This window comes from Chamaea fasciata, unplaced genomic scaffold, assembly GCF_029207755.1.
Source record: "Chamaea fasciata isolate MVZ Bird 193981 ecotype frontalis unplaced genomic scaffold, bChaFas1.0.hap1 SCAF_8, whole genome shotgun sequence".
Lineage (NCBI taxonomy): Eukaryota > Metazoa > Chordata > Aves > Passeriformes > Sylviidae > Chamaea > Chamaea fasciata.
Genome location: NW_027094093.1, coordinates 28,092,894 through 28,106,845, shown reverse-complemented (window position 1 = coordinate 28,106,845; position 13,952 = coordinate 28,092,894). Strand labels below are relative to the sequence as shown.

General features: G+C 38.8%; 1 protein-coding gene across 1 annotated transcript in view; it reads left to right on the top strand.

Moving 5' to 3' along the window:
• The window catches only part of HSPBAP1 (HSPB1 associated protein 1), a 38,726-nt gene that overhangs the window by 6,044 nt on the left and 18,730 nt on the right, over nt 1–13,952 (top strand). The window contains 2 exon segments of the mRNA XM_066190260.1: nt 6,319–6,504; nt 12,086–12,270. Coding sequence (XP_066046357.1) covers nt 6,319–6,504; nt 12,086–12,270 — 371 coding nt within the window.

The window sequence follows — 13,952 nt, the reverse complement described above, 5'->3', positions numbered from 1 at the left end:
TTTTACCCATGCTGAAAGAAATGGAATTTGTAAATAATGGAATAATAGCCATACTTTTTCTTTAGTATTCCTATAATAATGGCAATTTCTGAATCTAATACCCTTATTGTGCATTTCAGAAACTGTTCTTGAGGTTCACATGGTGGGTCTCTTTCAATTCCATAATTTATGTAATTCAAAAACTTATTTCACTCTTTTAAAGTATATTTTCATTCTGACAATTAATTATACCTCTAATTGACTCAGTCATGAATCACAATTTGTGTCCTGTGCAGTATAATAGTGAACAAGGTCATGTATACTACCATCATAACCACTTGGTGGATCAAATTCAAAAGACTCCATTCTGTTAATTACTATTTATTACAATGGTTTGTTGAGAAACAACATGCATTTGGAGAATACTATTGACTATTTACTACAATAGTTTATGGAAAAATAGTGTAAACGAGAAAATTTAGTTTCTTTTGTTGCCATTTTGACATTCTTGTCAGTCAAGTTTTCAAGACTGGACAACATTAAAGTCACAATTGGTTACAGTTTCTGACAGAGAATTTTATATGATGTATTCATCTATTTAAGAGTAGTGCTTTCATACTTACTGCTGACAAGGAATAGAAAAGGAAATACAAATAAACTTTGCTTATAATATGAATAGGTTTTTTTTCTTAGAAATACACACATTAACTTCCTGATGTGGCAGTTCCCTTGCCTTCAATTATAGTGTTATATTAGTATTGAATTTTGTATTAAATTTTCTGTTCATTAGGAGATGTCAGAAATGTGTATCGGTGCTGGTGGGCTACTGGGAAGACATGGTTTGGCTACTGCATTTCCTCAGTAGCAGCTGTGTGTAATTTTCTAACTGAAACTGTTACAGACTAATAGAAAGGTGAAATTTGGTGGCCTAGCTTAAGGAAGAATAGTCTATCTTTTTATATCCTGGTGGAAGGTTTTGCTCAAAGACCATAGTCTTTTAGTCTTTTCCTTCAAGCATTTCTTCTGCTGGAGGAGACCAGAGGAGCTGAGGTCATTCGGCATTCAGTGCATTAGCTGAAAACTGGCACGACTGCATTCTAAACCTGCACTGCAGGATGGAGGAGAGACATCAGGCAGAAGCTGGCCAGGGGTTCAGGAAAAGCTTTTGAGGAGGAGCCTTAGGGGATTTAGGGGAAGAATTTCCTAAACATATGCTTGAGATGATGCACTGTCATTCAGAGCAGCAGCAGGAAGTCCTTCCCAGAGCTGTGTTCTGAGCTCAGCCCATACTCCCCCCCTTAGTAGTCTGGCAGCAATTTCCACGGCTTTATTGGAAGGACAAGATGGTTTTGGGCATGGCCCCCACTTCTATCTTACTCCATGTCTGAAATCACTTCAACTTCCTATAAGAAAAACTGTAGGATGCTCAGCCCTGCCACAGGATCACTGGAAAATGAGTCCAAATTCCTCTTTTAGCCTCTTTCTTTTCTTTCTTTGGCTGCACTCCTTTTGCAGGAGCTGATGCAGAGAGAAAGGAAGGGTGTGTTGGCTGCAGATAGCCAGAGTGAGCTGCAGGTGCCTGTCATACAAGTGCAGACTGGTCTATCCTGAGAGTCTCCATGCAGCTACCACCTCTCCTTCAGTAACCAAAACATCTGCAAATCTAGGGTAGCTGCCTGCTGGCTGTGTGCATTTACAGTATTAACATTCCCAGAGTCAAAACTAATAGCAACAGCAATAACTGGTTAGGAAGTAATACCTAGGTGTTGGTGCATTTAGAGGCATTCTGTTTGCCCAGAGGAGGCTGATTATAGTGCATAGTGTTGTAATCACATGCAGATTATTTAACGTTGGTTCTTTTTTTAATTTACAGAATTAATGTACTGTGAAACTATTAAGTCTGACCTCCAAACCAAGTCACATATATTTGGTTTGGGGAGTTTGCTCATCCTCCCCCATACCTTCTCTTTTAGCACTCCTGGCTGTTGAATAGTTAAGATTCTGGAGGTCAGGTGATTTTTTTGACTCACCTGGCTGCCTGTATTAATGTATTCAAAATGGTGGGGTTTTTTTTCTTTTATTTTTTAAATATTTTTAAATAAAAGAAGTAAGGAAAAGGGAGCATTACAGATTTGCAAGAGAAACAATTTGATGATGCATATACCAAATGCATTACCAGGATTTCCTTGTACTCCCTATTTTAGAAAATAATTTTAATGCCTCTCAATTAAATCTCATATTTAAGCAGCAGGGTGTTTTGGCAGAAGCCAACTGCCACGCACTAATGAACTCTTATAATTTGCTAAATTATTTTAAATGAATGACAGTACATTTAGCTTTTTAATGACAGTACATTTAACTTCTGAACAACTTTGATCAAGTCCACTTTTAGTAAGATCGCCTGCTATGCTAAACTCTTAATTCCCAAACCCCACTCAGTTATACAGAAAAATTGTTAGTCGGAAACATTAAATTATTTTCTCTTTCAGAAGCATGAAGTCTACTGGAGAGTACTTGGCCAATTCATTACTTTTCTTTTTACCTGCTCTCAGTGCTAAGTCTGGATGAGGCTTAATGTTTGACAGTACTTTGTGTAAAGACAACTGGGGAGCTTTCTTTTTTTAATTGGGAGATCTCCATTTTGCAAGGTGTTACCTTTCTAAAGAACACCTATGTTTTTTGCCAATTATATAGGCTGCCACAGTTACAAAACTTGAGCTAAAACTTGGTTCATTTTTTCAGTTCCTAGTAGGATTCTGTACATGCCTTAGGTAAAGTCAAAACATGAGACAAATTATTCCTGCTTCCTTTTGTACTGTGAAGTCACGCCATTTGTTGAGCCTGAGAGAAAGAACTAAGCTGAAGTATTCCTTTTCTCTTGTGGATCAGAGTACAACTGAGAAAATGAAGACTCCCACAGAGCTTTTCTTTTTCAAGGGAATACGCATTCCTATTCTCTCCTGCTACCCAATCTCCCTTAGGAATTTGATATTTAATGCCTGAGATGTGCAGTGGATATTTTTTTCTTTGCTACACATTTTATTTACTCACCTTTTACTTGTGCACATCTGTATCCAAACTGTATGTGCTTATATATGCTACAGAACCTCAGCTTTTGCCTTGGATTCAATTACCATCAATCTCAGGCTATAAAATACCAAGAAGCACCAGCCAGGTTTATAAGGTCTTTGTGAAGCTATGATAACAATAACTAAGGAAAAGATTATTTCAAACTATAATCCTGCTAATCTCTCTTCAGGTCTTCTATCTTCAGATATCTCTTTTAATTACTTTTTCCCCACTCCTACCGCATATGGTTCCCCCAGAAATCTCTGTTGGTCTTGAGGAGAGATCTCCAAATTATCATGATATCAGTTTGCTGTAGTATATGATACTTACCTTTTATCATGTGTTTTTTTTCTCTAGCAGGCACTTGGATATGCATGACAAGTGTTATAGGGAAAGAATTTTGTTTAGCTGACTCTGTTCTCACCAAGGAATACATAAAGGCAACTCAAGACACAGATTCTTCACACAGATCTAGCAAGAATCTACATTTGTCTTTTGAAAAATCCCTAGTGTGTATTTATTTAAGTCTTTAAATTTTCTAAAACGTTTCAAATGTCAGTATGCATTGTATATATTGTATGTGATTATCCGTATCAGGAGAAGATATATACTTATTTAACAAAGATTTTAATACTGTTTGAAGATAGAAATTATTAGCATCTTAGTAAGACAGACTGTCGTCTTTCTTAATTTTTAGGGAGATATGTTTATAGCTGAACATGGTGACATGACAATCATTCAGTAAAGCAGAGGCTATTTAGCCTAATTGTGGGTTTTTGTTTGGCAGTGGCCTACTCTCCCAGTAGCTTCAGCTCTGAGCTTCCCACTGTGTGTGTATGCAATGTGGTTAAAACCACGCCTTGCAAAAGCATGATGTGCATGTGGAAATCACATTAGAAAGCCACACAGAATCAACAGTTGGCTTGAAAGGGCTTTACTGTTTGTTCCAGTAAAATTTGTGCTTTTGTAGCACATCCCAACTGTGGACTGAAGTTACAGGATAAACCTGAAGCTTTTGCAATAAAAGTCAGCTTTACAAAATCCTCCAAAAAAGTGTCACCAGTTTCTTGCATTTATTTGGGTTTACATCCTCTAAAATACTTAAATGTAGTGCCCTTAAAGCAAGAAAAAACCCTGAGTAGTCAAAAAGACAGCCATGCAGTGATAAACCTGGCCTAAGCAGGAGTAATTTCATTTTTATGAGCTGGAAAATCTGAAAGGTAGGTAAGGGCTGCCAGCTCCCACATGGTGAAAGCCACCTCTGTGCAATATTATAGTTGCTCTGGTGAAAGACAGAAGTTTTATAAACCCCCTGAGAGTGTTCAGATCTGGACCAAGTCTCGCATTAGCTCTTGAACAGAATCCTTGTGAAAAAACATGCTGAGCTCTAACCTCTTGCCGTGCCTCCAGCCAGCTCCTGGTAGCTGCAGCAGCACATGCCCTTGTGTCTGCAGATGGCCTTTCTGCCTTCTCTGGACCCGCTCCCTCTAGGTATGCTAACCTGTTCCTTGGAAAGCCCCAGAGCCTCCTCCCAGGGATAGGGAAGACCATATGGTGAGACATACGGTCCCCGTGAGGCCTCCTTATGTCCTGGTTGTGTAAGTTGCTGGAGTGTGAGACTGAAGGCCAAGTGTCAGAGACATCTCTGTGTCACAGCAACACCATCCTGTCAAGTGTTGCTCTGCGTATGAGGGGAAATGTGGAAAACAAACCAAAATCCCACCTCCCTCCTGTCATCTGCCTTGGGAAAGAGAAGCCATTTTAAAACTTTATGTTCCATGAAGATAAAATACCAAAGGTCTTCAGTTTTAAAGCTTCACAATAGAGTTTTCATGAGTGAAAAGTGAGGGATTTGGTTTTCCTGGAAGTCTGTGGAATAAGAGACCCATTAACTCTGGGAAACCCAATACTTCCTACTGAGTTTGTGGGAAGACAGCAGCTTAATTTAGAAAACCAAAAAGCACAGCTATGTGGGAGTATAAGCCCTGTTGAAAGAAGAGGGACTCACAAAAGTTATCAACAAGATACAGCACACACCATGCACAGGACACCTCTTATTCCTGCCATTCCCACTTCAGCATTCATAGATTTATTTTGGATTTTTGTTGCATTTGAATTAATCCGGAAGAACTTTTCTCAGTGACACTGTTCCCAGTGACTCATCATCTGTGTTTCCCTCAGCTGGCTCCACAGGGTTGCCCCATGTGAGACTGGGTGGTTCTCTGCTATCTCCCACACATGGGGAGCAGCAACTGGCAAAATTAGCACCCAGAAGTGAAGGAAACTTTCTTGGCCTGTATTTATTTAACTCATCATGCATGCCAGACCATCATTTGATCACTAAATAAGTGATTGAATTGAATTGGTTTGTTTTAAATAAACTACTGGAAGTCACAGGGAACGATGTGTATCAATTCAGTATGTTAAATCTTAGCCCTTATACAGATACAAATTCTGGATGAGTTGACTTCAGTAGAGGTTAAAATAATGAATGGATTTTTTTATGATCCGAAGCTGTAGTCCACCTCTTCTGCTCTATGGAGATGTTATTCCTTTTACAAACACCCCAGATTTTCCTTCTGAATATGTCCCTAAAGAAAAGTTGTTCTGAAAGTGCAGAGTTAATTCAAGATTGCCAGCATTTCAGCTTGACAGTTTCAGTGGGGATTATAAATCTCTAAACAGCAAAGGAGTAAATGGAATCTTGGGTTAGTTTAGTTCTTGGATCAACACAATTTCCTTTTTCTAAAATTCTGTTGATGAAACTTTAAAACACTTCAAAAATACCTGCTGGTTGGTTATGCTACTGTTCCTTTGTTTAAAGTGAACGCATGGGGAGCTGGTTTGCTATCTCTGACAATACAGTCTAATTTTGGAAAGAATCCCATGTGGGAAGACTGTTACTCATGAAATTTATGTTCTCTAAACTGGATGTTATTTGCAAGTTTATTTTATTGTTAGCCTATTTCTAAGCAGTTTGGCTACAGTGCTTTATTGCCTAAGATACAACTGCAAATTTTAAGCATGTGCCTATTTTTATTTTTTGCTTTACATTTTATGTGCTAATACACTGCTTTAAACTTTAATTTAGTTCTTCCAGTATTTGCAGTACAACTTTGATTTTTAAAAAATCTACAAATGTAATAAAACAATCAGTCATAAACAAAGGAGGTTTTAGTTCTTAATGTTTTCTGTCCCATGGAAGGTGGTAGGTAACACTTCCTGTATGATAAATCATCTCTCTCCATCTGTTTTTTTTTCTTTGCATAGGTGAAGATGTCAAACCATTTACTCCTGAGAAAAGCAAGGAAATAGTGATGTCTCTACAGCAACCTGCAGTCTTCTGTAACATGGTTGGTGACTGGCCAGCCCTGCACTGGAATGTGAAATACCTTTCTGCTGTGTTGGAGGGAAAGACAATCCAGTTTAGGCTGGGCCTGAAGACGGTGGATTTAGGTGAGAAGAAGATGGACAGGCATTAATGTCACAAGTCTCTTTTTTAGGTCCTGCAATTATTTGCCTTTGCAATATAACTATTCTTTCTCTAATGTTTTGCTTTTCATTGCAGCCTTTGTTTTTAGGAGTGGGATTTGGCCAGCAGTAGAACTCACCCTTCTCTTTCTCATTTGTTTACTCCTAGTAGGAGGTCTGGTGGGAAACCCCAGCATTTAAGAACCAAACCTGTCAGTTTTCCTTGCTTTGTAGTGTGTGCATTTGGTCCTGGTCTTACACATGAGTAGACTGTTCACATGAGCTGAGCTTCCATATCCATAACACTGACTGTGTTAAGAAATTAGCTAAATAATTACCCTGACTTGGGGTTTTTTATCTGTAACGGGGCTAATTCTCACCTTCCTCCAGAAGTTTTTAAACTTAGGTGATTTTCATTACTTTAAGGTCCTGTGATGAAAGACATGCTGGAAGTATAAAGCATTAAGAAAATCATGTGACACCAGTGCAATAATTTAACTGCTCACCTTCCAGATTCACTCATACACCTTAGAACATGCCACGGGAGAAAGACAATTTTCCAACTTGATTTTAAATACTGCAACTTCATCTCTGTCTGTAGCCACACAGTGGTGTATCCATGGACAGAGTGAGTTTCATACCATTGAGGGAAGATAGAAGAAACATTTTCCAAGGTGGCAATCTGTTATCCACATAAAGGTTATGCACTGCTTTATTCCTGCCCTTTACATCCTTTGCCCTCCCAACAACATACCAAAATACATTTTGCATGCACTTTCTCCCTTTTGCCTGTAAAGTATCTCAACTACCTTTAGGATTTTTTTTAACCCTTAGGCCAGAAAAATCCACTTTAAAAATATTTCATATGTCATGGTCTTTTAGACCCCACTCAGCTATTCTTTCTGTAGTCTTCTAACCTTTTTCAGTTGGACTTCCTGTTTCTTGGAATCACAAGATTGGAGTCTGCACAAAGACTCCAGATGAGGGTCTGCCAGTTCCAGTGAAAGTGGTAGGATTACATCATACTGTCTTACTTAACACTGTGAAATTTGCTTTCTTGACAGCATCATGACCATGTTATTTCATGTTCAATTTTTGCAAGAGAAGTGGTGAAAAAGAAGTGTTAGAGGGAAAATGCTTGGAGTGTTAGGATTTCAAAGCATTTTACCAGCATGGATTAATGATTTCTATGCCATTCCTGGGGAGAATAGATATTATTTACACACTTTCTACAGATGGGAAAAGTGAGGTGTAGAATTAAAACCCTGGTACACATCTTCATAGGAATATCTCTGTCGTTCAGTGAGATACTGCCTATTGCACTAAGTGTGAAATGCATCCCATTTCCAATAGAGAAAGTGTAGCATGCATATATATATATATATATATATGAGACTTTCCTTGATACCTTGTTAATATATCTGAGATGGAACACACAAGGCCTACCAGATAAAACAGTACTTTTGGTCCTACTCTCCATTAATTAGTAGGCACTTTTTGAGAGCTGGATGGATGTTCCAACTAGTAGAGTTTCTGATGGGTCTGATGGAGTGTTATGTAGCTAAGTCACAGATTGATGCTACCAACTGAGTAGCTAAGAGTCATCACTTAACAATAACTTGTAGTCACTAGAGATACAGAGTAGATTTAAATTGGAATTTATATCTTGAAGCACCTATCTGCATTTTGCTTTTTCCTAAAGGCATTTATCCCTGTGCAGCAATCAGTTTGTCTCCAGGAACCTCCATTATGTGGTAATGTTGGTTAGAATTGTCTTCAAGGAGATGGGTACGGCCTTCAGGGGTTATATTGTAAGTGAATGAGACCTGTGATGCCATAAAAAATTTCAATGTAAGAATATATTAGTGAAGCCATTATCCAAGCCATTTCAGAGTCTGAAATAACGTAATATATTCCATGTGCAACTATCATTTGGAAGGTGGTTGGTCTCACTCTTGCATGCTTAAAACTAGTTTTAATGAGGGCCTCTCTTTCTTATTGTTCCTGCTAACTTTCCTAGGTGAAACGGAGCCAGTCATGTGGTTAGAGTGAGAACAGAATTTTTATGTTAGAATAGAACTAAAATTGCACTGATCTCACTCTGAATATTCCTTTCATATTCACAAGGGGTTTACTGCCTTAAGACTAGGTGGGACTACTCCTACTATGGAGTTGGAAATGTAGAAGAAAAAATCCACTCTCCTGCTTAAAGGCACATTTTGGTGACACTCTGAAATGGCATCTTCAGAGTTTCTGAGGTTATTTAAGCTGTGAGGTGCATCTGGAAGACTCAAAATGAATGGAGACCTCTTACTACAGCAACTCCTCGTCTTTCTTTAGTGCCACATCTGCAGCCTGGGTGGGTTTCCCAAATTGAAGATTCCTTAATGTACAAAAGTGAGAATTGCAACTTGGTGGGAGTTGCATGGATTTTGTGTTTGCTTTTCCTACTAGTTTGTAACTTCCTGAGGCATATCGATGTGGATGGCACATTTGAAACATAGAAAAATGTGAGAGCTAGCAGTATTATTTCTGTATATTATTTATACCTGTGTGTGTTTGATAGTATTCTATCTGATAGTATTCTGTCTGATTACACAAGTTAAACAGTTTGTGTCCATAAGAAGGGGAAAAAAATACAGAGGACCAACCACTGACAAAAGATACCTTCAAAGACAGTACCAAAGTTCATTACAAGAACAGTGAAGGTGCTATTAATCAGGAAATCCCTACTCATCTGGTTCCAGCCACACTAAAAGATTTATTTTTCTGGTAATAAATAAAGGGGATTTAGTGGGATAAAGGATAGGCCAAAGCTACAGAAGTCTTGCTTCTAACAGAGGAAATGCAGCATTATAGCCATTCTGTCAGATGGCTACCTGGAGCACACCAGCACAAAGTAAGAAGAAACTTACATGGAACTGACTTCTGTATGCAGCCATTTCTTGTTTTGACCAATTTTCGTGGTTGCATAATAAAATGACTCAACAGTGAGTTCACTGTGAGGAAGCTGAAGAGAACAAGAAGCTGTCATGCTGATCAGTTTCTGAGTCACAGGATCTCTGGAGGATGTTTCTCTTACTGATGCTGGATAGAGCTGATGCTGTCAGATGTGCAGTTGGGTAGGAAAGGGCTGTAACTTGATCATCTTGCCGAGAGGTTTTACCACTAAGGATGGCAAAAGAATTCAGGTCTCTGAGGTCTGATATAGAGGGAGACTGCAAAGGTGGCTGTAGAATCAGTAGCTGAATAGGAGGCTGAAAATACAGTACAAATACTGTACAGTAATTAAATGTTGCATAAAGCTGAGATGTGAAGTGGTTACTGAAGTTGGATGTGCATGGCCAGGTTTTTTTGTTTGTGAGTATGCCTGTGCTTTGTTATAGTATGAAATACTATACTACACTACACTGCACTACACTATACTATACTGGCTTGGATTATTTGTTTAATTCCCCAGCAGCTGGGAATAGGGGTTTGGTTCTCTTTAAAGAAATGGGGAAGACATTTCACTTGCATTCTTAATGGAGCTTTAGGGGTTTTCCAAGGCTATTACACATTTTTTTCTACATTTTCCTTAGTATACATTGCAAACATTCTGAGAAGAACAGATTTTGGCAACTGTCAGGACCAGACCTCAACTAAGGAGGAGAGCTGCTTCTCCAAAACCCACTTTTTCCCTCTTTCCTCCAATTTCAATCTGTGGTATTAGGGGAAGGAGGAGGACTGTTACACCTTCAGGTACCGTGTCATTAGATAGAACTGGCAGCCTACTTTAGACTTGCATGGCTTAATCTGCAATTTGTTAATTACTAAACACCCTCAGCTTTAAGTCATTAAGTATTAGCAAACTGGTTAATAATGTTCTTGCTTTCAGTTGCTCATTGCTAACGTTTTCACCCTTGTTGTAGCCTACAAACTCATCTAAGCAAACTGTCTAGATTGCCCAAATATGTTTTTTGTTACTATTTATTTTTCCATAAGCACCCACACCTTGGTATTGAACAAGGTATAAATCAAACCAAGAACCCTGCCCTGAGGAGATTGTATTCTACAAGATAGTCTTGCCTTTTATAGTTGGATTTCTTTTAAATGAAACTCAGAGTGAAATATGCTGAGAGGTAGAAAGAGCATATTTCTTGCCTTTAAAACATTTGCTTCTGAGTTATCTTGGAAAATGGGCATGGTCCTAAGCACTCTTTTTTCTCATGAAAGTAATACAGATATTGAAGCACTCTCAGTAGTGCTTGTATCTTTTCTCTATTTTTTCTGTCAGATCACCTTCTAGTAAAATGATAGACATTGCATTAAAAACTGGGTATCAGGAGAGGGAGTGCAACAGAGATAGGGGATCCAATACAGAGGGCTTTGGTTGTGATTTTGTGAATTGCAAGTGATTTATATGTCTTGCATGCAGTCCTTAGGTAGGGACTGCACAGACCCAGGTTACACGCTGCTGAATAATGAGGCTTATCTGACATTTTTAGTTAATGATTTAGTTAATGATTTGATAGTAGTGGGAAGGAAACCACTACCTATGCTACTACGATGGAAAATAGCAAAATCATAGTGATAAAGGTTTGTAAAAGCTGCGTGAGATTCTGTGAGAATAGCTGCAGTAACAAAATGGAAGTGGTAAAGAACGAAGAGCTGCTGCTGCACGACAGTGAAAGGATCCCATTTCTGTGCAGCTCTGTGCAAGTTACACAAGATGAAATTGCAGCTCTGTCATTGTCATTCATGCAGGCTGCAGTAATTTTTCCCCACTGGTAGTTATAGTAAAGTAATATTTTTTTTAACACTGAATAAGTCTCTTTGATGATGGCACAATTACTGGCGGCAGGAAATTAAGATCTCTGATTAACAGCAATTAAAGTATACTGTGATGTGGGTTATCTTACAGACCTTCCAAGTGACCTGACCTTGAGCTGAAAGGCTGTATCAGTCAGCCGGACCAAAGCATGCTGGGAGCAAAACCCTGCTGGTAAACACTTTTTGTGTCTGCCAAGGAACACTGCAATATGTTTTTGTCAGTCCCAAATGAAAAATAGGGGTACACAGCATTTTAGATGGATCATTGGCAGCATGTGTGTGGCTCCATACCTCACTTTCTGTGCATGACCACACTGGTTTGGTTATTGCTTTAGAGAAAGGGTAAGATGAACATGTCCATCTGCATAAATCTATGGAGACAAAATAAAGAATACAGAAATACTTGATGTGCACATTTGCAACTCACACTTAGAAAGGGAGATGAAGCCAAGTTGTTTAGGGAACTTGGGTGCGTTATTGACTTACTGTGCTGAAGAGCAACACTAACTATTGGTCTGCTTTTGTCTCACAGCAAGTTCAAGGTAACAGACATTCAATTAAACCTTAATGAAAAAGCAATAGTCTCAGACTTTACTTATGAGTTGGGTCATGAGAACCATTTTATTGACCAGAGTCAAGCTACCTAGTCAGATTCGTATCTCATGTTGCGTTTACCCAGAGCTGAGAGAAACTCTATGTTATTTTTACTGGTTCTATGCTCATGTAATATTTGATTTTTCTTTTGTTACTCTAGTTCCCCAGTTTGAAACCAGTTGTAGCTACGTGGAAGCTACACTTGAGGAGTTTTTGGCTTGGAGTTGTGGGCAGCCTTCTTGCCTCTCTGGACCATTCAGTTGTTATGATTACTCCAAATACTGGGCTTATGCTGACTACAAGTATATTGCCAGGATATTTGAAGACAAGCCAGAAATTTTCCAGGTAAAACATTAATATTATCTCTTCCTAGTTCAACCATTGCAAATTATCTAATGTAGCTTCTGAAACCTCTACTGCTATCCATCTCTGCTCCTTTGGCTGTTTATTTTAAAATTCTGAAATAAAAGCTATTGGCTCTCAGGCTAACTGAAGTCTGCCAAGTGGCAGCCATCAAAATTCTAGGTCTCCATATAAATGTCGAAAAACCACCCCAAGTGCTAAAAAAAGAGCTACCGGGTTGGCGTCACTCTCCTTCCCATTTAGGCCAGATCCACCTTGCACCCAAATGGTGCCCAAATTAACAGCTCCACTGAGGAGGGAGGATTGATGGCATGTATTTCCTTGTAGTAACAAGGCTGTAACATGGCTTTGCTCCATGTTTTGCCTTGTGGCTCATTTGCTTAAGTAGCTCAGCTCCTTCCCCTAATATAATTGGATTAACTGTTTGTGAGGAGAAGAGATTCTGAGGAGGCAGTAAAATACAGGAAGTAACCTGCCCATGGAAGTACGTAAGTGGTAATTACCATACATAGTAGGACAGCTACCCAAGGTATTTCCTTTTATTTTCTCTGTGCCTGTCTCCTGTTTCAATGTCTTGCTTTATCTACATTCCTGCTACTTCTCCTTGAAAATTGTAAGAGGGCAAAATTAAGGATAGCTATACAAAAGGCGTACTTCTTCAAAAGATTTAAAGAAAGAGTTAGTAAAGCCTTATTCATTTCTATACTTTGAAAGGTGAAAATGGAATCATAATTCCCTGTAAAATCACTGTATCACTGGGGTGACAATGAGTATGAACTGATAAGCTCCCTCAAATTAATTATTTCCACAGAAAGCATTTCCCATACTCCTTATATGTATTTTATTCTTTTGTGACAGTAAAACTGACGTTTTTCAGGGATCAGTCTTTTTTCAGACTTTCAGACTTTCCATTGGGTCGGAAGGTAAGGATTGGACACAGAGAGCATCTTATCTTTCTTTCCCGTTTCCTTCCTGAGCACACTGAAACATAACCAGGATCACATAACCTTGAGCTGGTTCGTGTTGTCTCAACTAAATTGGGAGCTCCAAGGATGTTTCAGGCTTCTCCAGATCTTTCCATGACTTTCTCTATCTGTGGTCCTGTCTTGGTCTTCTCTTTTTCTGCCTCCACAGACAGCATTTCCATGTGTTTTCCAGCACAAGCCAATAGCAGCTCAGAAGCCCTGAAAATCCTTCTGCTTCCTTCACACTCAAAGGAAACAACCATTTTTCTACCTCTTTCTTTCCCTTGCCCCCATTCAAGAACAAAGTTGAGGCTCCAGGAGTTGCATTTCTGTGCAGGTGTCATGCCACAACCTGATCACCTGACCTAACACACAACAGATTGTACTGCAATTTTAGAATAGAGACACGTAGTGGTTATGCCATGGATTTTTTTGAAAAGCAGAATCTGGGAAGGAAAAAATTGGTGGTGTTATGCAAGCAAATATGGTGTGTGTCATCTGCCATTTTCACAGGCAAGAGAGAGAAATGCAGCCATCAGTTCCACACTCACATGGCTTTTGAAACACCGCTACACAATTTATACCAGCCAAAAGAGTTCTTTATAGAAATTCTCTTCCATTCTTGTGTGAATTTGATGAGAACTCCTTTTTTTCTTTCTAGATTTTATTTAGATTTACGTAAGGTTATTTGAAGGGGAA